The sequence below is a fragment of the Sorex fumeus genome, unplaced genomic scaffold (assembly GCF_029834395.1).
Source record: "Sorex fumeus unplaced genomic scaffold, SorFum_2.1 ptg000013l, whole genome shotgun sequence".
Classification (NCBI taxonomy): Eukaryota; Metazoa; Chordata; class Mammalia; order Eulipotyphla; family Soricidae; genus Sorex; species Sorex fumeus.
This window is the reverse complement of record NW_026606070.1, coordinates 28,460,823-28,485,300: the sequence shown is the minus strand read 5'-3', so window position 1 is coordinate 28,485,300 and position 24,478 is coordinate 28,460,823. Positions and strand designations below refer to the sequence as shown.

Here is a 24,478-nt window from a genome sequence, read left to right as displayed (position 1 = left end):
AAGCACCTTACCCACTGTACTATAGCTCTGACCCCTCATGAATTTGTTTTCAGTGCCAGAGTGAAGCTCATGGCTTCACCCTTGCCTCATGTAAAGCATTCATGGAAAGAACTACATCCCTAACTTAAGTGCTTATATATTTGATGTTTGATGTTTGTTATTCCATCTTTCGCATCACCACATGGTGAACTCCCAAGGCAAGAGCCAGGTGTTTTGTTCACCACTATATATACAGCATTCATTTCAATGTCTGAGGTAAGTAAATGAATGAATGAGATAAAAGGTGCATGCTAAAAGGATTAGAGGATATCTTTATATAACAAATTATGGTTGCAATCAGATATTAATATTGTCAAGAGATAATCTTAGTAATGTGTATTAAAATAAAAAATAGAGGGAATAGAGAGAGATAGTACAGTGTGTAAGACCCTTGCCTTGCATTCAGCCAAGTTGGGTTCAAAGCCTGGTACACCATCTGGTCCCTTGAGCCCTGACAGGAATGATCCCTGAGCACAGATATAGTAGGAAGCCCTGAGTAAAGTCTTCCTCTGCCCCACATAAAAGAGAGAGATAGTGAAATATATTACTAATCCTGTCTTAGCAATTAAAGACCTCTAGATATGTGACACTAATACTTACTGCTAACACATGTAAGAGAATGCTAGTGAGAATGCAAAATGGAGAACAAAGGACATTAAGTACTTCATCTTCTAAATAACTGCAGACATCTGAGGCCAGGGCTAAAAGCAAAACAAAACTACTTGAATAGTTTAAGTCTCCACGTCTCCAGCTCTCTACCTGCAAGTCTTATAAGCAGGGTACTTGAGAGTAGGAAGCAATTACTGGCACCATGTCAGAAGTTTCTCAATAATACTGTGGTGTTTCGTATTTATTCTCCCCCTCTGAGTTAAGTGAACAAGTCTGCAACAAAATCAACCCAGAGAAACTAGAGATGATGGCAAAGAGACACTGCCACTCTATCCACAGGCATTTTGTCCACAGGAAAAAGAGGCATAGAAAGCCTGGCCAAGTAATGAGCTGATATAAAGCTACACATACCAACAATTTGGTATGGCATGGACATGTAAGCATCTTCTAGGTTCATTGATGCTGATATAAAAAGTGCCACCCAGCATCTGTATTGCCTATAATGCCCAAAAGTATAGAGAGAGTATGGGAGAAATTATCTGCTACAGAGGCAGGGGGAGGGCTGGAAAGTGGGGGTATACTGGGGACATTGATGGTGGAGAATGTGCACTGGTGGAGGGATGGGTGTTTGATCACTGTATGATTGAAACTCAAACATGAAAGCTTGTAACTGTATCTCATGGTGATTCAATAATAATAAATTTTAAAATTCTAAAAAAAGTGACACCCAAGTTTGAACCATCTTGACACTGAGGGGGAAAGAAATCTTGTTTCACTTTCTTGTTCACAAGTTGCTTCAGTTCCTGTAGGGGTAGCAACTAACATCTTTATATTTTGGTTCTTGACTTTGTTATGATCTGGCCCTGTGCTCAAGTATTAACTAGTAGAAATGCTCATAAGATCATATTTGGTGCTGGGACCAAAACGAAGTTTGCAAGGCCTCTTAAACCCTGTACACTCTCTCTAGCCCCAAATTTTTATTTATTTTTGGGTCACACCTGGCAGTGCTCTGGGCTACTCCCAGCTCAGTAATTGGGGGTTGTATCTGGTGGTGTTGGGTGACCATGTGGTATTAGGCTCAACAAAATTAATTAATTCGTTGGCCTCAGGATTGAAAGGCAGTTGCAAATGGATCTCCTATATCAAGAAACTGTGTAGTACGGATGCTGCCTCAGAATTTCTAGGAGACCTTAATATGTCCATTCAAGGCTGAACATTTAGAAACAAGTGGATTGTATTTATTCTGGTAAACTACCAGTCCTGGCATTAAAGGGAATGAACCAGTAAAAGGCAGGGAACTATTTAACTAAAAATGGTCTCACATATACCCATTCATAATAAAAATGTTCAACAAAGTGAATAGGGAAGGAATTTACCTCAATATAATAAAAAAATCATGTATGAAAAGCCCTAGCTAACATATTCAATGGTGTAAATTTTCCTCTAAGATGAGAACTAAGATAATGACCAGGAGTCCTAGTCCAAGTAATTAGGTAAGAAAAGAACAGGCATCCAAAACAAACAGGAAGGAGTAACACTGACACTATCTGAAGATAATATAGAGAAAACCCTAATGATTATTTTGTTGTTAATGTTTTTGTTTTGTTTTAGTTTTCTTTGGGGCCTCATCTGGAAGTGCTCAGGGCTTATTCTTGGCTTTGTGCTCAGAAATCACTCCTGGTGGTACTCAAGGTATCATATGTAGTCCTGAGGATCAAACCAGGGTTAACTACATGCAAGGCAAAGGCCTTATCCCCTGTACTATCTCTTCAGTCCCAAATATACTAAAGAGTCTATCAAAAATTGTTAGAACTAGTAAATTCAGAAACCTTACAGCATACAGAATATATAAAATTAGTTATTCTATACATAAATTAACCATTATAAAGATTAATGAAGCCATCTATTTATAGCGATGTAACTGAATAAAATAACAAGGAATAAATTTAAGGATATCAAAGACCTATATCCTACACTACAAGCTATAAGACATAAAAGAAATTAAAGACACGAGAGATTTTCCACTATTAGATTATGGGGAAAATAACAGTGTTAAAATGTCTACATATCAAGTTGATCTACAAATTCAATGAAGCCTCTATCAAATAGATTTTTTTCTAATCTATCCCTATCAGATAACACTATCAATACCATTTTTATACAGAACTAGAACCACCATAAATTTGTAAGAACCATAAAAGACACTGAAAAACCAAAATATATATGGAAAGGAAAACAAAGCTCAATATATCATGCACTGTGATTTCAAATTATATTACAAAGCTATGGTGATCAAAAAAATATGGTAATGGTATAGAAACAAACACCTAAGATCAATAGACCAGGAGAGACCAGAAAAAAATCCATGCATATACACGTGGTTAATTTACTACAGAGAAACTAAGGTTATGCAATAAGAAATAATAACCTTTTGATAAATGATATGGGGGGCGGAAGTTAACACAAAAATAAACTCAAAAAATGTTAGGGGGCTCGAGCAATAGTTCAGCAGGTTGGAAGTTGCTTTGCACACACCTGATCCAGGTCTGACCAGGGTATAATCCCTCACATCTCATATAGTCCACTGAGCATTGCCAGGAATGATCCCAGACTGCAGAGTCAAGAGTAATACTTGAGTATTGCCAGGTGTGGCCCAAAACCCAAACAAAATTGGGTGGGGGGGGGGGTGAAGAGATAATAAAAGAATTAAGGTTTGCTTTACATGCAGTCGACTCAGGTTGCTCCCTGGCACCACATATCATTCCCTAAGCACCACCAGGAATAGTACCTGAGCAGAGAGTCAGGAGTAATCCCTTAGCACTATCAGGTGTAAACTGCAAAAAAAAAAAAAAAAAAAATACCAGTGAAGTAGCATGTAGTAGTACTAACCCACATTGGCAGATTTAAGTCCATGCTAGAGGAGTATGCATGTGTATCATTAAAAAGAAAGAAAAAATAGGTTAAGGAAGAAATCACTCCTTGACATCCTATAAATATTTTTAAATGTTTTTACAAATGTTAATCTTCGGGAGCTGCACTAGTGAATAAAAAACTTATTGCCACGTGGTGTATTTGAGTTAAGAGGTAAACAGAGTATTTATCTTTTAGCTCTGATATCTTAAATACCATTAGTACTTAATCTTTTAACCAAAAGAGAAAAAAATACAAACATATTTACTAAAAATAGATTGCATTTCAGAAGACCTACTGCATTTGGTTTCAACTCGAGATGAAAATAATGTTCATATTTACATGCAATATATGATATTAAAGTTCCATTTGGGAAGGCATTGGTAGGGTACACCAAGACTATATCCAGCAATGTTTGGGAGGACCTTGTGGTACAGGGAAATTTCACTCATATACATGCTAGCCATGTGTTCCAACCTTATGGGCTAGAGGCCCCAAACATACATTTTAACCTTTTGATAATATGACTTTATATTTACACACTGTTAGCCCCAGTAGGAATTTAACCATCAATTTGCTAAGGAGAGTTTCAAGAGGTGGACTAGTATAGTTAATTATTCCCCTTAAGTGTGTGCAGACCGCTGTTTGTGTTTCCAGCTTTATTCCCTCCAGTCCCAAGATGAATATTTAAAAAAATATTTTTGGCTATCTCAGAAGGCTTCTTCATACTTTTCAAAGTTAGGTATTTTTAAAACTGCTTTAATTTTTACTGATTTATTTTTTAAGCATTTAAACTTAATCAAGGTTTTCTCACAAACATCTGTGCCAAACCTTAAACATAATCATCAATACAAAGTAGAAGAATAAAGTTTTGTTGAACTAAAACATTGTTCATTATTAAACCAAGATAAAAACATACTCCAAGTGTTCTGCAGTGCCCACAAATCATTCTGTGATAATTATTAAAATACAGGTAGATGTCAACAACAATTTTCTCTCACAATTTAGAAACGTACATGTTATACTTGTCTAATGTTCCCAGCTTCTGCCGCATCTACCAGCACTGCTGCTCTCCTGTTTTCGAGGTCATCCTTGATGACTTCTCTGCATTGTTTTGCCAGCTCGGATGTTCGCTTGTGGTTGCCTGAGGCATGTGCCAAGCCACGTTGGCAAATAAGTTCAAGAGTGTTCGAAGAAAGGCGGTTTTTTGTGGTTATCTCTCTCTTGGCATTCCTCGCACAATCATGGAGGTGCTGAATCATTTGATCGTATTCCTCATCAATGTTGTCAATGACGGAATCTTCCCATGTTGCCGCAACAGAGCCAAAGATTCTGTTGAGACGGAAGCAGTCATGGAAGCCCTAGCCAATCAGGGCATACAAACTCAATACATCAAGATCCTTCGTGAGCTCTATTGCGGATTCACTACCAGGATCTCACCATTCTACAAAGAAGTGATCGTTGATGTCAAGAGAGGGGTTCGGCAGGGTGATACCATTTCACCAAAACTCTTCAGTACCACCCTCGAGAACATCATGAGACGACTGGAATGGGAAGGAATGGGAGTGAAGATAGATGGTCGGCAACTACACCACCTCCGCTTTGCTGATGACATCGTTCTAATAACACCAAACATCAGCCAAGCGGCACAAATGCTGGCCGACTTTGACCGTGAATGTGGAAAGGTCGGACTACAGCTGAATCTTACGAAGACAATGTTTATGAGAAACAGCCTTGTTCCTGACGCTCCATTCGCTCTCAACGGAACCACCATCTCCTAATGCAACAGTTAACTATACCTAGGTCGAGAAATCAACATGATGAATGACCTGGCACCTGAGTTGCTCAGGAAGAAGAGAGTGGCTTGGAATGCCTTCAAGAGCGTTGAAGAAATAACTAAAAGGACAAAGAACCTCCAGCTACGAGCACATCTCTTTGATTCCACTGTTCTTCCTGCATTAACATATGCCTCAGAGACCTGGACCCTACGAAAACAGGATGAGAGCGCTATTCGGGTCTCTCAAAGAGGAATCGAAAGAGCTATGCTTGGAATATCACGATTCACTCAAATGAGGGATAGAATCCGGAGTTCTGATCTTCGTCAACGCTCAAGAATCAGGGACGCTGTCTCATTTGCCAAGACATCAAAAATCAGATGGGCTGGACACGTAATGAGGTTTACAGACAACCGCTGGACTAGAGCCATTACTGATTGAATTCCACAGGACATCAAAAGATCATGTGGACGCCCACCTACAAGATGGTCAGACTTCGTCAAGACCCTGAATGATCGGTTTGAGGCTCTGCATGTTCCTAGAACAAACAGATACCATTGGGCTATGCTAGCATGCAACCAGGATGAATGGAGACGTTACTGGCACCCACTCGAGTAAATTGATGAATAATGGGGATTAAGTGATTAAGTGAATGTTTCTAATAATCTATGTTTCTATAATCTATAAGTGAAAGTACTTAGTAATTATCTTTCTTGATAACAAAAATAATGATAGTGGTGATGTTTGTTATGTACTTTTCAGAGTCTGCTGCATTTTCCTATTGATTGGTTAACGTTTTGTTTTTTTTACAAAGGAAAAGATTTCCAAAGGAAAAGCATATGTGACTTTAAATAAGAATTTAACTTTAGAATCCTAAATAGTGAACTTTTACATTTAAACTTAAATGAAATGTGATTGTTCTTTTCCATAATTTTCATTCATGGGACTATCTGGAGGTTTATAAGCAACACAGAAGATACAAAATGTGTGTTTTTCTCTAATGTGGGTTCACAAAAGGGTGCAGCACATGAAGTTATCAAGGGTCAATAAAAATTCTACTTTTATTAGAAGTCATAAATATTTTAGTAAAATAACTGAGTTTCTAAAATGGCACAAAGCTATAAATACAAAATGAAAATAAAACTGTATTTGACTATAAAGACAGTAGCAGACTTAATAGTTAAAGGCTATTTATTAAAGAGTTCTCTATTTGGTATCATCATTATCACTGTTTGAACTATTAGTGTCATCATAAATAGAAGTGTTTCTAATTGAAGATACCATCACATCTACAATGCGTTTTTTGGGGTTTTCTTCCAAATCAGTTTGTATTGCTCCAGCTTCTGCTAGCTTCCATTCAAGTTCTGCAATAAACAACCCATCATTGAATCAGATAAAAGACCTGGTAAAGCAAGAAAAATTTCTCATCTATACAAAATTAAAAGTTTTTTTTCATTTAAATTTTGGAGTTTGGGGCCATATACAGTGGTGCTCAAGGCTTACTCCTGGCTCTAAGCTCAGAGATCACTACTGGTCATGCATGGGGGACCATATGGGGTGGTGGGGATTGAACTTGGGCTGGCCATGTACAAGGCAAATGCCCTACTTGCTCTGCCCCCCCCAAGTTTATTTTTAAATAACTGAAAATACATGGTTTAAAAGCTCAGATCATGAATCTAAGAACATTAAACTCAAAGAAATCAGAAGACAAAACATTAGAAAAGACAATAGAGAATAAAAACAAAATCAGTAGAAATAACTAACAAAATCAAAATCTGTTTCTTCGAAGAGAAGAACAAGAGACACCGCAGGCAAAAATTTTCATGAGAAAAGGGAAGAAACCAAGCACAAAGTATAAAGAATTAACACAAAACATAACCAAGAAAAATATTTTTAAAATCATGAGACTATTATAAAAAATGTAACAATACACTGGAAAGCTTTAATAAAGGGGGCTGAAGCTGGGACCTTAAGTAGGGTACTGCCTTGCACACAGATGACTCTCGTTTGATCTCTGCTACCACATATGGTACCCTAAACACCAAGAGGAGTGAATGACCTCTGAGCACAGAATCAGGACCAAAAATAGGGGCAGGACGATAGGTGATGACCTACTTGATTTATCACATATATATGACTTTTTCACCTATATATGATTTATCATCTTGATAGATGAACAAAATGATAGATGCCCTAAGCATTCCCACTCCTGCCCCCCCCCCCCCAATGATGCAGTAAGTATTAGGGCTGGATAACGGTGATGGTAGCACAAAGTGAATATGTACTTAAGCCATTAACTATACACTCATATTTAAAAATGAGGGACCAGAGCAATAGTACAGGGGTAGGGTGTTTGCCTTGAATGTGGCTGTCACTGATTTGATCCCTGGAAGCCCATATGGTCCTCTGAGTTCTTTCCAGGAGTAATTAATTCCTGAGTGCAGAGTAATCCCTGAACATAATGGGTGTGGCTCAAAAATAGTTTAAGGTGATTATTTCTAGGGGTATACTTTATACTTAAGGCATTTAAAGAATATAAATCAATAAAAAGAAGACATGAACCAAATAATACATGATTCATGATAGTGATGAATTATATGAAGGTAGGAGGGAACTGGGCAAAAGCATGGAAATACAAGTAACCTGAACTAAAGATGTCATGTTATTTTAACAGTGAAAAATAAATAGTGTAAACAAATATGAACAAATGTTCCCACTCTTAATTCTGGGCAACAATTTTTGGATTTGGGTATTTTTTTTATTTGGGGGAAAAGAGGTTTGGACTACACTTGGTGCTCTTCTTACCATGCTTAGGAGTGACCCTGGCAATACTCTATGACCATATGCAGTGCTAGGCATTGAACAATGTTCCACCTTACCCTGTACTATCTGTCTTGCCCCTATTTTTGATCATGATTACATGAATGTTTGATATATAACTGTACTCTTAAATTATTTTTAATTAAGAGCCTGAAACTCCAAGTTGAACAAAACCAGTGGTAAGACAAAGAGGGGCTTTGGAGACTAGGAAAAGGAAAAGGAAGAAATCCTGGGAATGAAAGTATTGAAGACCACAGTAAAAGCAAAAAATTTTAAGGGAATGATAGTAAGGACTATGTCCTTAAAACTGCTGTTAACAATAACTTCAATAGGGCAGAGGGGGAAAAAAGATTTTAATAATAGTGAAAAATAAAAGGAGTTTTAAGGAATGGCTAGAGCAAGCACCTGACTTTAAAAGTAGGTTAGGAAACATATTTTTTAAAAGGTGGAAATATATAAAGTTCTGTGCCATGTATTATGGAATGAAAAAAGGCTCTGTACTTTTTAGCACAAGGGAATTGATTAACAACAAGTGAGATACTATAGGGCTGGAGTGATAGCACAGTGGTAGGGCATTTGCCTTGCACACAGCCAGCCCGGCCAAGCCGGGTTTGATTCCTCCGCCCCTCTCAGAGAGTCTGGCAAGCTACCGAGAGTATTCAATATGCCAAACACAGTAACAAAGAGTCTCACAATGGAGATGGTACTGGGCCTGCTTGAGCAAATCGATGAACAACGGGAGGACAGACAGACAGACAGACAGAGATACTATATGAGCAAATGAAAAGTTAGTTTTGTGGCAAATGTAACAGAAATTCAGTAGAGAAGATTTTGAATCCTGAATTTTTAATTTATCTTAAGACAGCATTAAGAATTCAATCAGGGACCAGAGCATTAGTACAGTGGGTAGGGTGCTTGCTTTGCATGGGGGTGACCTGGGTTTCATCCTCCTCATCCCATATGGTCCCCCCGAGCACTGCCAGGAGTGATTCCTGAGTGCAGAGCCAGGCATAAACCCTCCGCACTGCTGGGTGCAGCCCCAAAATAAACAATAACAAAAGAATTTAATCAAGTGTTCAAAGCTGGAGAGACAGTATGGGGGGGTAAGGGGCTTTCCTTGTATGCAGCCATCCTAAGTTCAATCCCTGGAACCCCATATGGTCCTCTGAGCACCGCAGTAACTCCTGAGCATCACCCGGTGAGTCCCCTCCCCACCTCTGCCACCAAAACCAGAATTTAGTCAAGATGAGTATTATTATAAGAAAACTAACCTGGAGGAATACAAGAAGAGAAAACTAGAAGGAAAAACACTGGGAGATGGAGGGTGTTGGGCCATACGTGGCAGTGCTCACAGGACCAGATGTGGTACTGCAGGTTTTAACTAGAGTCATGGGTATTTATATGGAGTATACAGCTTAAACAGCTGCATGCAAGGCAAGTGCCTTTCCTCCTGTACTCTCTTTCTGACACCAAGAAAAAGACTGCTTTATGGTAATAAACTCTGTGATACTCATTAATTAAAATAATGTTTAAAACAGTATTGTTACCTTCCAGCTTAAGATTTATCCCTCCACATTCTATGACTCCAATGAATTTTCCTTCTATCTGACCATTTCTATAAATGAAAATTGTCGGCAGGCAATTATCATGATAGTGTTGAATACAGCTATTCACAATGGCTTTAACAAATTTAGTTTCTGGAAACTTTCTTGCTAGGAGACTAAGATGCTGGTTAACCAACATACACATTGGGATGCTATAAAAAGGAAAGAAAAGAAAAGAAAAAAAAGTATGCACAGTATCTTTGAAGCTCAGAATACTTATCTCAGTTTAGACGATCAGACATCTCCATGACAAAAAATTATATTTAGATATCTATTTAGGATTAGAAGCACATCAGATATCAGCTTCTAGTGTGACCATTAGCAATGATGATGAGCTGTGGAGTACTCTGATTTTTCTTACAAAGATTATTTTATATATTATATAGCATTGTCCTCCCATTGTTCATCAATTTGCTCAAGCGTGCCCATTAACGTCTCCATTTTGAGACTTGTTGTTACTGTGTTTGGCATATCGAATACATCACGGGTAGCTTGCCAGGCCTTGCCGTGTGGGCGAGATACTCTCGGTAGTTTGCCGGGCTCTCCGAGAGAGGCAGAGGAGTCGAACCCGGCTTGGCCCGGCTGGCTGCGCACAAGGCAAATGCCCTACCGCTGTGCTATCGCTTAGGGGAAATTGATACCTATAGTAATGATAATACATCTGCTTAGCATCAAATTAATCCAAGTCAGTTCTCATTTTATAAAAACAAAACAAAACAAAAAATCTGTAACAAACCAAAACAAAGCCCTACCCTGAACACTTCTAAGGAATCCCTGACACTTTTGAGTTGTTGAGCTATAATCATCATCTTGGGTTTATTTCCATATGAGATTATCCTATCTAAAATTCCTTTTCAAACTTCCTCCAACTCTTTCCTTCCCTTTCCCTCATTTTGCTTCTCTCTAAGTAAATTTGTAGTTTGGTGCTATGGATTAACTGCTTCCACCACACTGAAAGCAAGTGCCTTAGCTTCATTACTATCTCTCTGGTCCTCAATTTTCTTGATGCTTACAAGTTTCACCAACCCTCGGTGAAAGTCCTTCAGTGGCTCTCCACTGCTTTTGTAATAAAGCCTTGGCTCTTCCTATAGTTTTCAAGGTTCTTCATGTTCCCAGTTTGTCCTTACTCTCTCCAACATTATGCTTTACCTCCTAGCATATTACTTTAAAGGTCCACCAACAGCAAGACAGTGCTCCTTGTTTCTGCATCTCTATTTAAACTCCATATGAAATCCCTGGTTCAAATTGTCTACTTCAAATCTTCAATCCTGTAAACTTAAGGAAACTTTCATCTTTTGAGCCAAAACTTAAGAACTTCTTAATCTGTATAAAGTTACATACTTCTGTCTTCCAAGGATAGCACTAAGTACTCCCTCTTAGTATCTATTTAATCCTACCAGGTAGCACTGTAGTACTGTAGCACTGTCCTCCAGTTGTTCATCGATTTGCTCGAGCGGGCACCAGATAGCACAGTGGATAGGGAGTTTGCCTTGCATGCGGCCGACTCGGGTTTGATTCCTCTGTCCCTCTCGGAGAGCCCGGCAAGCTACTGAGAGTATCCTGCCTACACGGCAAAGCCTGGCAAGTTCCCCATAGTGTATTTGATATGCCAAAAACAGTAACAACAAGTCTCACAATGGAGATGTTACTGGTACTCGCTCAAGCAAATCCTACCATAGTACCGAAAAAACAATTACATGTAATTTTTTATTTCTTTATTGGCAGAGGTCTTATGTGCCTTCACAATTCCAACATCTATAAAATTTTCTACCAGTTCATATTCTATATAAATTTATGGAATTAGAAACTGAGAAAAATTAAATGACTGAAGTGTTTAATTCACATTTCTAAATATACATATTATTTCTTTTGATAATCATAACCTGCTACAAATCTAGATATTATACTTTAGTATAGAGGGTGGTCTACTAAAGACAAGAGAAATATATACTGGCTAGCTATTAGTTTAAGTATCAGTTTAATATATATTTATATTATATCATATAATTTAGATATCATTGTCACAAATATTAGTTTACTGTAAAACACAAAACAGTGGTATAAACTGACTTTAAACATTTCCATTTTCCTCAACTAGGCAAAATAACTCCATTAGGTCTGTGTGGATAAAACTGGGACAAATTTTATCCACTGTTGTCAGAATGAGAGCTGAGCCAATGGAAATGACAGACATTTATTGGATGCGTGGTGTGAATGGCAGAAGGCGGGTGGGCATGGGTGGTGGCAGTGAAAAGAATGGCGGTAAGAGCACAGAGCCTAATAGATTCAGTCCAGGGATAGACTAATTGCCTGCCAGATAGTTCTGATAGCAGGTGGCTGGGGTGGAAATCTGATGCTCGGGTTCGGCAGTCAAAATTTTTTTCTTTTGGTTTTGCAGCCATACCTGACAGCACTTGGGCCGAAGTGATAGCACAGTAGGTAGGGCATTTGCTTTGCATGCAGCCCACCGGGGTTTGGTTCCTCCATCCCTCTTGGAGAGCACAGCAAGCTCCCCATGACGTATTCAATATGTCAAAAACAGTAACGAGAAATCTCACAATGGAGATGTTACTGGTGCCTGCTCGAGCTTATTGATGGACAATGGGAGGACAGGGCTACCTGACAGTACTCAGGGGCTACTTCTGGCAATGGCTGGAGGGCCATGAAAGCCATGGATCAAACCCAGGCCTCTTGCATGCAAAGCATGTGTTCAGCCCATTGAGCTAGGTCTCTAGCCTCTGCAGTCAGGAATTAATCTCAGCAGAACAATAAAATATAAGGGAGACCTCAGGCAGCAAGCTAAGGGCCTATTTCTAGTATTTAAGTGTTCAAAATAAGTAAGTGGGTATAAGAACAAGGAATACAACCAATCAGGAAAGGTGTAAGTTTGAATAAAATTAGAAACAAAACTGACTCAAAGCTGACTCATGAGGCTCATTGGCACAGGGTCAATTATCTCTATAAGTACACAGTCAAGAAATTTTTGACCCCCTGTCAAATTTATAGATGGGGCAAAGGATGTAGCTCAGTGGTAGAAAATACGTTCTGTACGTACGAGGTCTGGGATAAGTTTAGTGTTCCAAAAAGAAACCCCCATAAATAAAATTTATAGATGGCAGCTGAAATTTGCTATTTAATTTGCTACTTAAATTAGAAATTTGCTTTGGGGGCAGGAGAAATTGTACAAAATAAGTCACTTGCCTTACATACAACCAACTCCAGTTTGATCCCTGGCAACACATATGGATCCCTGAGCACTAACTGGAGTGATCCCTGAGCACAGAGCCAGTATCCCTAAGCCCTGATCACTGCTGAGTTTGGTCCCATTATCTTGCCCACCAAAATTTGCTGCAGCTATATGAATAAATCCATTATTTAAAAGTATATTTTTCTAAAGAATACTTCAAGAAATTCTCGAATACATCTTATAAACTTGATTATAAATTAATTTTCTATTTTTTGGTAGTTGTGGTAGGGTTTTCTTGGAGAGTGTTCAAGGGCTATTTCTGGTTCTCAACATGAACCCTAGCAGTGCTCAGGAACCATATATGGTGCTGTGGATTCAAGCAAAAGTTGATAAGATGCAAGGCAAATGCCTTATGCCCTCTATTATCTCTGGTGCCTAGATTAATGTTCTTATAATGTATATTTTAGACCTCCATGTAATTGCATTTTCTTAATATCAAGAAAACTAATATCTTATACAAGTATCTTAGATTTTTCCATAAACTATTGTGAAAGACACAAATATTTCAATACAGGTATTACCCCAAAACAAATTTTAAAAAAGTTTTTTTCTCTTTGAATTCATAAAGGAATTCATCAAAGAATTTGGATTTTCTTCCTTTTTTGTGTGTGATAATGTTGAGAAATATGCATTCCAAATGTTTCCTCTACTGCATAGCCATGACCCCAGCCACACACATAAGACTCTTAAATGTCTTATTTTCAGAGCATGTTTCTTGACTGACTCCTTGTTCAAAACTATTATGTATTTATAAAATTCAGTTGGATAAATTTGAGCAAAGATTTGTTATCAAAAACTCAAGAATCATTGTTGATTTTGTTAGGTAAAGAAACAGTATTGTGATTACGTAGCAAAATGCCCTTATGTGTTAAAGATAGTACTTTAGCATACTAAAGTACTTCAGAATAAAGCATTATTCCCCTGCAACTACTTTGAAATAATTGCATGCATTGTAACTTAAATGCTCCTGAAATTAGGATATACATACACTGCAAGATATAAATATCTCAAAAAACTAATTATTGAATCTACCTAGTGTGCCCATTTTATGTTGTTTCTATGTTTCAGTATCTTTGTTTCTATTTTTTAATATGAAATTTAGTTTCATAAAGAGTCCTTGGTTACAATAATGTTATCATTTATGTTTCTGATGTACAAAGTTGCTGCCCCATGAATTTCCTCTAAATTGTCAGTGTTTATTTTTCTGAATATAACAAGTTCTGTAAGTTAGATGTGAAAATATTTCAAAATATCTAATTAAATTGCTAAAGTTAATGACTATAAACATATATTTTATTTAGTAGTTTTGTTATATAAAATCTTTGAAACCAAAAATATGTCCTTTAAAAATCAGCATATTAACATTTTGCAAAAATGAGATAATTACCTTGATCTGTAGAGATGAATTATAACCCACACATCTTTTTCTGCATTTGTGACTTCATTAACATACTGATTTCCAGAAATTTCTCTTAACTCTCCAAATTTCTGTTTTTTCTTAAGTGCTTTCCATTCCTTTAACCGCTTTTCTCTAATTAAAAAGGAAGGTAAATTACAGAATAATTCAGAGCAATGAATGATGTAACTGCCAGTACATATCAAACAATTTCAAAAGGCTAGAAGATTAAATCATGGTTTTATGCCAATTTCCCTATCATCTTTCTTTGTGCTTGGGGGTGGGGGCACAGGGAGGGAGGGATGACTTCAAGTGGTATTTGGGCCCTAGGCTAGTGCTCAGAGAAACATGTGGTGCTAGGGATGGAACCAGGGTGAGCCACGTACAGGGGGTGCACCTTAATCCCTACACTATCTCTCCTGTCCTTCCTCATTTTTTTTAGCCCTGCAGGTTCCATGCTCAGGTGGACAATGTGGTATTGCTTTTGCTGGCAGTGCTTGGGGAAAACCAGGACCACACCTGGAAGTACTCAGTGACTTGACCTTGCTCAGGGATTCCTGCAGTACCAAGTATTAAACTTGGGGTCTCCTCATGCATACATAGCATGTACTCTGGACCTTGGAACCATCTCTCCAGACACCCTGTTTCCCTTTTACTATGGAAACTTGTGTTACTATTAAAAATTGCAGAGTATAAGTTAGCTATTGATTTTAAAGTTTATTTAGTATTAGGTCTTAATCATTACAAAGAAGCATTTACTTAGACATCTAGGAAATAAATTCTCCCCTGCAATTAAAACACTTATCAAGGAGAATATTCTTCAGTGTTCAGTGATCATTTCTTCAGTGTTCACCATGTACTGTTTAAAGTGCATCACAGCGGGCAGCATGCTTTGCCTTGGACATGACTAACCCAGGTTCAATCCCCAGCATGTCATATGATTCCCCAAATCCCACTAGGGGTGACCCTTGAGCACAAAATCAGAAGTAAGTCCTAAACACTGCTGGGTGAGACCCAGACACCAATATATACAGATAAATATAGATAGATAGATAGATAGATAGATAGATAGATAGATAGATAGATAGATGTATATTGAAAAGAACTATCTTTATTTCAAGTGTTAGAAACATGTTAGGTAAAACCACTCATTTTATTTGGGGTGGGGCTAAGGTCAGAGTGTTTACTGCTAGCTCTGCACAGAGAAATCATTCCTGGCAAGCTATTGGATGCCAGGGATTGAACCCAGATTGGCCGCATGCTAGGCAAGCACTCTCCCCATTGACTATCCTCTGGCTCCCAAACCACTCACTTTTAAAAAAAAATTTTTATTAGTGAAACACCATGAGGTACAGTTGAAGATTTACAAATTTTTGTGCTTGGGTTTTGATTATACAATGATCAAATACTCATCCCTACACCAGTGCCCGTTTTCCACCACCATGGATCCCAGTATCCCTCCCACACCCATCTCCCCCATCCCACCCTGCCTCTTTGTTAGGGCATTCCCTTTTGTTCTCTCTCTCCTTTTGGGTGTTGGGGTCTGCAAAAGAGGCATTTAGTGGCAATCATGTTCAGTCCATAGTCTACTTTCAACATGCATCTCCCCTCCTGGGAGGATCCTCCAAACACCTTTTATTTGGTGCTCCCTTCTCTATCTAAGCTGCCCTTTCCCCTAGAATGCCCGGCTGGCCTCTAAGCCATGGAGTAATCCTCCTGGTACTGATCTCGGCTATTCTTGGGTATTAATCTCCTATTTTGTTACTTTATGTCCCCCAGATGAATGCAATCTTTCTATGTCTAGCCCTCTCTTTCTGACTCATTTCGCTTAGCATGATACTTTCCATGTAGTACCAGTTGTATGTAAATTTCATGACTTTGTCTTTTCTAACAGCTACATAGTACTCCATTGTGTAGATGTACCAAAGTTTCTTTAACCAGTCATCTGTTCCTGGGCACTCAGGTTTTTTCCAGATTCTGGCTATTGTAAAGAGAGCTTCAATGAACAAACAAGTGCAGATGTAACTTCGACTATACATTTTTGCCTCTCTGGGATATATTACCAGGAGTGGTATTGCTGGGTCAAATGGGAGCTCAATTTCTAATTTTTTGAGGATCGTCCATACTGTTTTCCAAAAGGGCTGAACCGGTCGGTATTCCCACCAACAGTGAAAGAGTGTCCCTTTCTCGCCACATCCGCGCCAGCATCGGTTGCTTTTGTTCTTTTGGATGTGGGCCAGTCTCTGAGGTGTGAGATGGTATCTCATTGTGGTTTTGATCTGCATCTCCTTGATGATTAATGATGTAGAGCATTTTCTCATGTGCTTTTTTGCCATTCGGATTTCTTCTTTGAGAAAGTTGCTGTTCATTTCATTGCCCCATTTTTTGATGGGGTTGGATGTTTTCTTCTTGTGGAGTTCAACCAGTACTTCATATATCCTTGATATCAACCCCTTGTCAGATGTCTATTTAGCGAATATCCTTTCCCATTCTGTAGACTGTCTTTGTATTTTGGTCACTGTTTCTTTTGAGGTGCAGAAGCTTCTTAGTTTAAGATAGTCCCATTTATCTATCTCTGTTTTCACTTGCTTGGCCAGTGGCGTGACATCTTTGAAGATACCATTAGCTTCAATGTCATGGAGAGTTTTGCCAACTTTGTCTTCAATGTACCTTATGGTTTCTGGTCTGATGTTGAGGACTGTAATCCATTTTGATCTTACTTTTGTACATGGTGTTAGGCAGAGTTCTGAGCCCATTTTTTGCATGTAGCCATCCAGTTTTGCCAGCACAATTTGTTAAAGAGGCTTTCCTTACTCCACTTCACATTTCTTGCACCTTTATCAAAGATTAGATGATCATATGATTGAGAGGAGATGTCAGTGTATTCAACCCTGTTCCATTGGTCTGCAGCTCTGCCTTTGTTCCAGTACCATGCTGTTTTAATTATTACTGCTTTGTAGTAGAGTTTGAAGTTAGGGAGGTTGATTCCTCCCATTTTCTTTTCCCCAAGAATTGCTTTAGATATTTGTGGGGGCTTATTGTTCCATATAAATTTCAGGAGTGTTTGCTCCATTTCTTTGAAGAATGTCATGGGTATCCTTATAGGGATTGCACTGAATTTGTACAATGCTTTGGGAAGTATTGCCATCCAAACCACTCACTTTTATTAACAAATAATTCTAGCAAAATAAAGCCTAGAGACAAATATCAAGAACAGTCATCCATGGGGATATGGTGATGGCAGCAGGTTAACCTGTACCTGTGGGGCAAGTGCATAAGCAGCCTGATGGTGCCTTCAGACTTCCAGATACCCCCAATTGCTGTTGTACCTTTGGCCAGACCCCAACAACTTGGGGGCAAGTTTACCAAAAATTTAAAGAGCCAAAAGTTAGGTATGTGGGAGCCACACCCACAAACCACCTCTTGCTCAGCTATATAAGCTCACTTTTTGGCCTTATTTCAGAGACCCATAAATCTCGAAAGAGATCAGAAGATGCAGTTAGGGCCAGTAGCGCAGAGGGTGGGAACCCGTGACTGAGATCTTCAGGATCGCTTGGATCAGGACTGGGTCTCCCCCCCCCCCCCCCGCAGATCCCCCGTTTTCCATTAGCTTGGCAGTCACACCCACAGACTGTCCCTGGAGACATGCAATCTCATCAATGGCCAAGACCCAGAAGAGAGTGCCGCAGAATGTCCTGACCCTGCACCAGCATGTCTTCATTGGGGCACCTCAGAGGGGGGAAGGTTGAGTTGCTGTCCCAGCCCCAAACAGAACCCCGGCAGCTGATAACCTTCAGGACCCAACCGCCATGCACAAGGACACCCTCCAAGTGCTCAGACAAGCCTCACCCAAGAGAGCACAAACCTTGCCCAAGACGGGATGAACCTCACTAAAGAGCAGACCGGCAGGAAAACCAGGTATGCGGGAATCTGTGACTGAGATCTCCAAGCCTGCTCAGATCAGGATTGGGCCTCCTCCCACTAGGTCCCCAGTTTTCCAGTAGCTTGGCAGTCACACCCATAAACCGCTCCCAGTGCCATGTAATCTCATCAATGGCCAGGACCCAGAGACTATAAACTAAAGCTCCCGAAAGAGAGCGCTGCAGAATCTCCTGACCCCATGCCAGGCTGTCCTCACAGGGATTCAACCCACCTCGGAGGGAGGCGGGTTGAATCATCCTCCCTGCCCCAAGCAGAGTCCCAGCAGCCAAAAAGCTCCAGAACCCAACTGCCGCCATGTGCAAGGCCATTTCCACATGCTCAGATGAGCCTCACCCAGGAGGGGTCGAGCCTCACCCAAGATGGGATGAATCTCACCAAAGAGTGGACCAGCCAGAAAACCCAGGTACATGGGAACCTGTGACTGAGTTCTCCAAGCCCCCTTGGATCAGGACTGGGCCTCCTCCCCCCAGCTCCCCAGTTTTCCAGTAGCTTGGCAGTCACACCGACAAACTGCCCCCGGCACCATGTAATCTCATCAACGGCAAGACCCAGAGAATATGAACTAAAGCTCCCAGAAGAGAATGACACAGAATTTCCTGGACATTACATTCTATCCATAACAAGCAATACAAAACAAATTGTCTAGCATTGCCATTTCAGCAGGTTTGAGTGGTGGTGAGACTGGTGTCAAAATAATGAATGTAACCAAAGTAGAGAAGAGAGTATGAGGGAAATTGTCTGCCACACTGGTAGGGGAAAGGTTGGAACGAGGGTGAGAGTGGAGAATACTGGGGATTTTGATGGTAGAAAATGTGCACTGGTGAAGGAATAGGTGTTTGATGATTGTATGACCGAAGCTCAAACATGAAAGCTTTGTAACTATCTTATGGTGAATGAAAAAAAAGGGGGGGAATAATAATTAAATAAAATTAACATTATGAATAAAAAGAAAAAGTAATGTGGTGTTCATGCCCAATTCAATCAGCTTAATCAATGGCTGAATAAATAGCAGTACTCCTACATAATAAAAACAAAACAAAACAGTCCAAACTTAGGGTTTCCTTACAAATTTAGGGGTTTCAAATTAAAGTCCTATGTTTTTTCTGTATGCCCGCCTATATTTGGAATCCATGGCAGTTATTCCAAGGATTTTTGGAGCTAAATTTTGTGTCCATTGAATATATAGGAGCACTATCTTTAGCTTTCCTCAACTAGCTTCATAGCTTTAAAAAATTCCCCAAAGTTTTGGTTGAAATAATGATACCACGTCCTAATTAATGGTGCAAAATACCAACTACTTCCCTTCCTTATTCCCTCTACACATTCTTCTTATTTTCCTTTCTTATTATAATGGTATTGAGCAGGAGGGTTTGCATCAGAAAGTCACATCCTTGTCAACGACCTGACAATCAAACCAGTTTGGACTCTGTTGCATAAAGAGAAAACTCTCTACCTTAATCTGGGCCATTAAGCACTTCACAAAATAAATGGAGACAAAAGAGAAGACTCTAGGCTGGGCTACTCGGTATGACTCGCAGAACAACATTGCAAAACTAGTCTGCAGCTATGTCTGCTGCAATCCAGAAACTAGAGAGTCTGGATATACTATTCTAATTGTGTGCTACGGTATCAAAGTACTCTAATCTAAAAGCTGTAACAACTGTTTATTTCTAGGACCCTATCTATCCCTTCAGCAAATACCAAGAAAATATCAGCAAAAAGACTCAGGTAATACAGCATCGTATCTAAAATATACAAGTCAACAGAAAACAAAACAAAAGCTGTGACAGCCATATCTATGCACTGTAGCACTGTTGTCCCATTGTTCATCGATTTGCTCGAGCAGGTACCAATAATGTCTCCAATGTGAGACTTGTTGTTGCTGTAATTGGCATATTGAATATGCCACAGGTAGATTGCCAGGCTTTGCCGTGCAAGAGGGATACTCTAGGTAGCTTGCCGGGCTCTCTGAAAGGGACAGAGGAATTGAACCTGGGTCAGCCGCATGCAAGGCAGATGCCCTACCCACTGTGCTATCGCTCCAGCCATATCTATACCAGACTAAATTGAATTCAATCTAAAGAAAGTAATCAGAGACAGTTGTGGATATTTATTAATCAAGGGAATAAATGACCAAGAAATACTAACTCTAATCAACATAAAAACAGCAAACATTCGGTGAGCAAAGTTTGTAAGGCTTTTGCTCACAAACCTAGAGAAACATATGGATGAAAATATAATAGTTGTAGGAAACTTCAACACCCCACTGCCACCACTGAATAGATCCACTAGACAGGATATCAGCAAAAACACAAGAGCCCTAAATGAGAAACTAGAAGAGCTGGGACTAATAGATTTATATAGGACAGTTCATTCTCAAAAAGCCTAATACATTTTCCTCTCTAGTGCACACAAAACATCTTCCAGGATAGATCAAATTTTAGGACATAGGTCTAACTTACATATATTCACAAACTTAAGAATCTTACCAAGCATCCTATCAGATCACAATTCCAAAAAGATAGAAATTAACCATAAAAAAGAAGATGGGGAGAAATTGTAATCCTGGGGACTAAACAACATGCTGATATGTAACAATTGGATCAAAGAGGAAATCAAGGAAGAAATAAAAAGATTCCTTGATACTAATCATAATAAAGAAACAAGTTACCAAAATCTATGGGACATAGCAAAAGCAGAATTTAGGGGGAAACTCGTAATAATACAGACCTTACTAAGAAAGAAGATAACATCAATACCCTAGAGGCACACCTTGAATGTCTGGATAACCAACAACAAATGAATCCAAAGACCAATAGAAGAAAAGAAAGAATAAAAACCAGAGCAGAAATCAACAATATAAAAACAAAGAAAGTAATACAAAGGATCAATTAAACCAGAAGAACCAAAATAAACCAAAAGTTTATTCTTTTCAAAGAATAAACAGAATAGATAAGTAATTTCCATGAGGAAAAAAAGATGAAGTGCTCAAATAAATCAGATTAGAAACAAAAGGGGAGAAATTAGAATAGAACCCCCCAAAATCCAAGACATCAAGAAAACTTACAATGAACACTTCTATTAAGCTGGAAAAACGAGAAGAAATGGATAGATTTCTAGAAACATGTTACCTCCCAAAACTGAATGAGGAGGAAGTAGAGAGCCTGACCAGGCCATTCACAAGCAAGGAAACTGATAAAGGAATTAAGAATTCTCCCTAAGAATTAATGTCCTGACCCAGATGGGTTTGTGAGTGAGTTTTATCAAAGCTTTATACAGATTTAGATGATCCTTAAGCTTTTCCAAAATACCAAGGAAACAGGAATCCTTCCTAACACTTTCTATGACGCTGACATCACACTGATACCCAAAGCTGACAAAGATATTACAAAAGAAAAAAATTCAGACCTATTTCCTTGATGAACATAGATGCAAAAATCCTCAACAAAAATCTGAGCAAGCAAAATTCAACAACACATCAAAAAATATAAACACCACAATCAAGTGGGATTCATCCGAGAGAGCAAGGGTGGTTCAATATATGATAATTCATTAACATATTACACCACGTGTGTAAAAGGAAAGATTAAAAATAATTTGATGATATCAAAGGATGCCAAGGAACATTTTGACAAGGTCTAACATCCATTTATGATAAAAAAAAAACCCTCAATAAAACAGGGGTGGAAAAAACTTCCCACATATTAGAAACTGTAGGATATTAACCCAAAGTGTTTTAGACTTCATCTGTGAATTACATTTTTTCCTACTCCCAGAGAAACTTATTGTGTCCTTGCTAGCATCCCTAATTTAGTTAATCTTTAATCTTTCCTTTGTATTTTATCTCTCATTGTCTCAGTTCCCTAAGTCAGTCTTGATTACTTATAAGCCAAAAGTTTCTGGTATTCTGAACTTTGTATTTGTACTGCTTTCTATTGGAAGAGCTGTGTCTTTGTAACTGCTTTTCTATTTAACCTATAGACTTTTTATATTTTGTTATAAAGCAATGTCTTTGGTTAAACAAAGAAAGATCATTAATGCTATGCTCCTACTATTTGGGAGTTGATTGACTCTGATATATATCTACTCCTGGGCATGGTTACTTGGTCATATTTACTTGACTCAGGCTTCAGTTGCTATAGTTCCTAACACCCCACAAGGGAGGTCCCACCATGGGACTGGGATGGACCTGGGGGGAGTGGCATAGCCATCCCAGCATTGAAATGGGGCATTCTAGAAAGCATAAATGCATGGTCTTGATGCAAGCTGGGACTATCTTAAACTAAGAAACTTCTGCACCTCCAAAGAAACAGTGACCAAAATACAAAGACAGTCTACAGAATGGGAAAGAATATTCGCCACAAATTAAAAAAATAACAACCTAGGAGACAGGACCCCCATGGGGAAGGATAAGTTGAACTGGTCTGAGGACTTAGTCTGGGATTTACGGTAAAATCCTTGCTTGCTCTCAGAACCCAGAGAACGAAGTGTTAAATGCCTTGCTTGCTCTCAGCCCAGAGAATTGTGTTGCGATCTTTATCTCTTACTGTGTTTATAACTCCAAGTATTGATAACTTATGCAACTAGAGGGAAAGATAAAAGCATTGTCGATTTCCCTGGGAGACAGAGTGCCTCCTTGAGTTAATCTCCCCAAGAGAATTTCCTCCAGCAAATATTTATCTATGTAAATGATCAATTACACCTATGTCCTTACCTCAACCCCTCTTCAGATGTTCTATAAGTATGGTAGCAGCTCTGCATTAAACAAGCCATTTTCACCATCAAGCTATGGTCATCCATGTTCTTCTCTCTCTGTCTCTCTGTTGGAAGGGCTGGGGAGGTAGGGAGAAGGCTCTGGGCCACCGAACTCACATGTTGCAGCATGAAACAATAAGCCCCCATGAATGGCTAAAGCAGTTCTTGGGGGAAAAGATGGGAGGCATTACCTTCCCCAAATTCAAACTGTACTACAAAGCTAAAGCATGGTATTGGAATACCAATTGGAATACCCAAAGACCATTGGAATACAGTTGAATATTCTCACACAGACTCTCAAGTATATGATCACTTAATCTTTGATAAAGGAGCAAGAAATGTAAAGTGGAGCAAGAAATCCCTCTTTTGGAAAAGCAAGAAAAGCAAGAAAGTGGTGCTGGCAAAACTGGACAGCTACATACAAAAAAAAAATGGACTCAGACCTCAATATAACACCATGCACAACAATCAGATCAAAATGGATTAAAGACCTCACATCTGACTAGCATTCATAAAGTACATGTGAAAAAAGGTAGGCAAAACCCTTTATGATATTGAAGCTAAAGGTATCTTCAAAGATGACACACCACTGACCAAGCAAGTGGAAGCAAAGATAAACAAATGGAACAACTTTAAACTTAAAAGGTTCTGTACCTCAAAAAAAAAAGAGTGACCAAGATACAAATCAGCCTATGGAATGGGAAAGGTTATTCACTCAATACCCTTCTGATAAGGGGTTAATATCCAAGATATACAAGGCACTAATTGAATTCTACGAGAAAAAAACATCAAACCCATAAGAAAATGAGGTGATGAAATGAACAAGAAGTTTTTAAAAGAAAATTGAATGGCTAAAAGGCACATGAAAAATGCGTCTCATGACTAATCACCAAGGAGATGCCGATCAAAACAACAACGAGATATCATCTCACACCACACAGACTGGCACATATCCAAAAGAACAAGAGCTCCCAGCGCTGGTGTGGATGTGGGGAGAAAGGGATTCTCCTTCATTGGTTGTGGGAATGCCAAATAGTCCAGCCTTTTTGGAAAACAACATGGGTACTCCTCAAAAACACTAGAAATTGATCTCCCATTTGACCAGCAATATCACTTCTGGGAATATACTCTTGGGGCCCAAAAACACACAGCAGAAACACCATTTGCACCCCTATTCAGCAGCATTATTCACTATAGCCGGAATCTAGAAACAACCTGAGTCCTTCATTGTGAACAGATGACTGGATAAAGAAACAACGGTACATCTACATAATGTAATACTGCGCAGGGCAAGGAAAACTGAAATCAGGAAATTTGCCTATAAATGGATGGAAATGAGGACTATCATGCTAAGTGAAATAAGTCCAAGGAGAGGGACAGA

The 24,478-nt window shown here is 39.0% G+C and overlaps 1 protein-coding gene across 1 annotated transcript in view; it reads right to left on the bottom strand.

The window, feature by feature from the left end:
* Positions 1-6,539: 6,539 nt before the first annotated feature.
* Positions 6,540-24,478, bottom strand: part of PDCL2 (phosducin like 2) — a 29,820-nt gene continuing 11,881 nt past the window's right edge. The window contains exons 4-6 of the mRNA XM_056111326.1: positions 14,392-14,535; positions 9,701-9,909; positions 6,540-6,697 (exon numbers count right to left, since the gene is read on the bottom strand). Coding sequence (XP_055967301.1) covers positions 6,540-6,697; positions 9,701-9,909; positions 14,392-14,535 — 511 coding nt within the window. The remainder of the gene's footprint in view (positions 6,698-9,700; positions 9,910-14,391; positions 14,536-24,478) is intronic.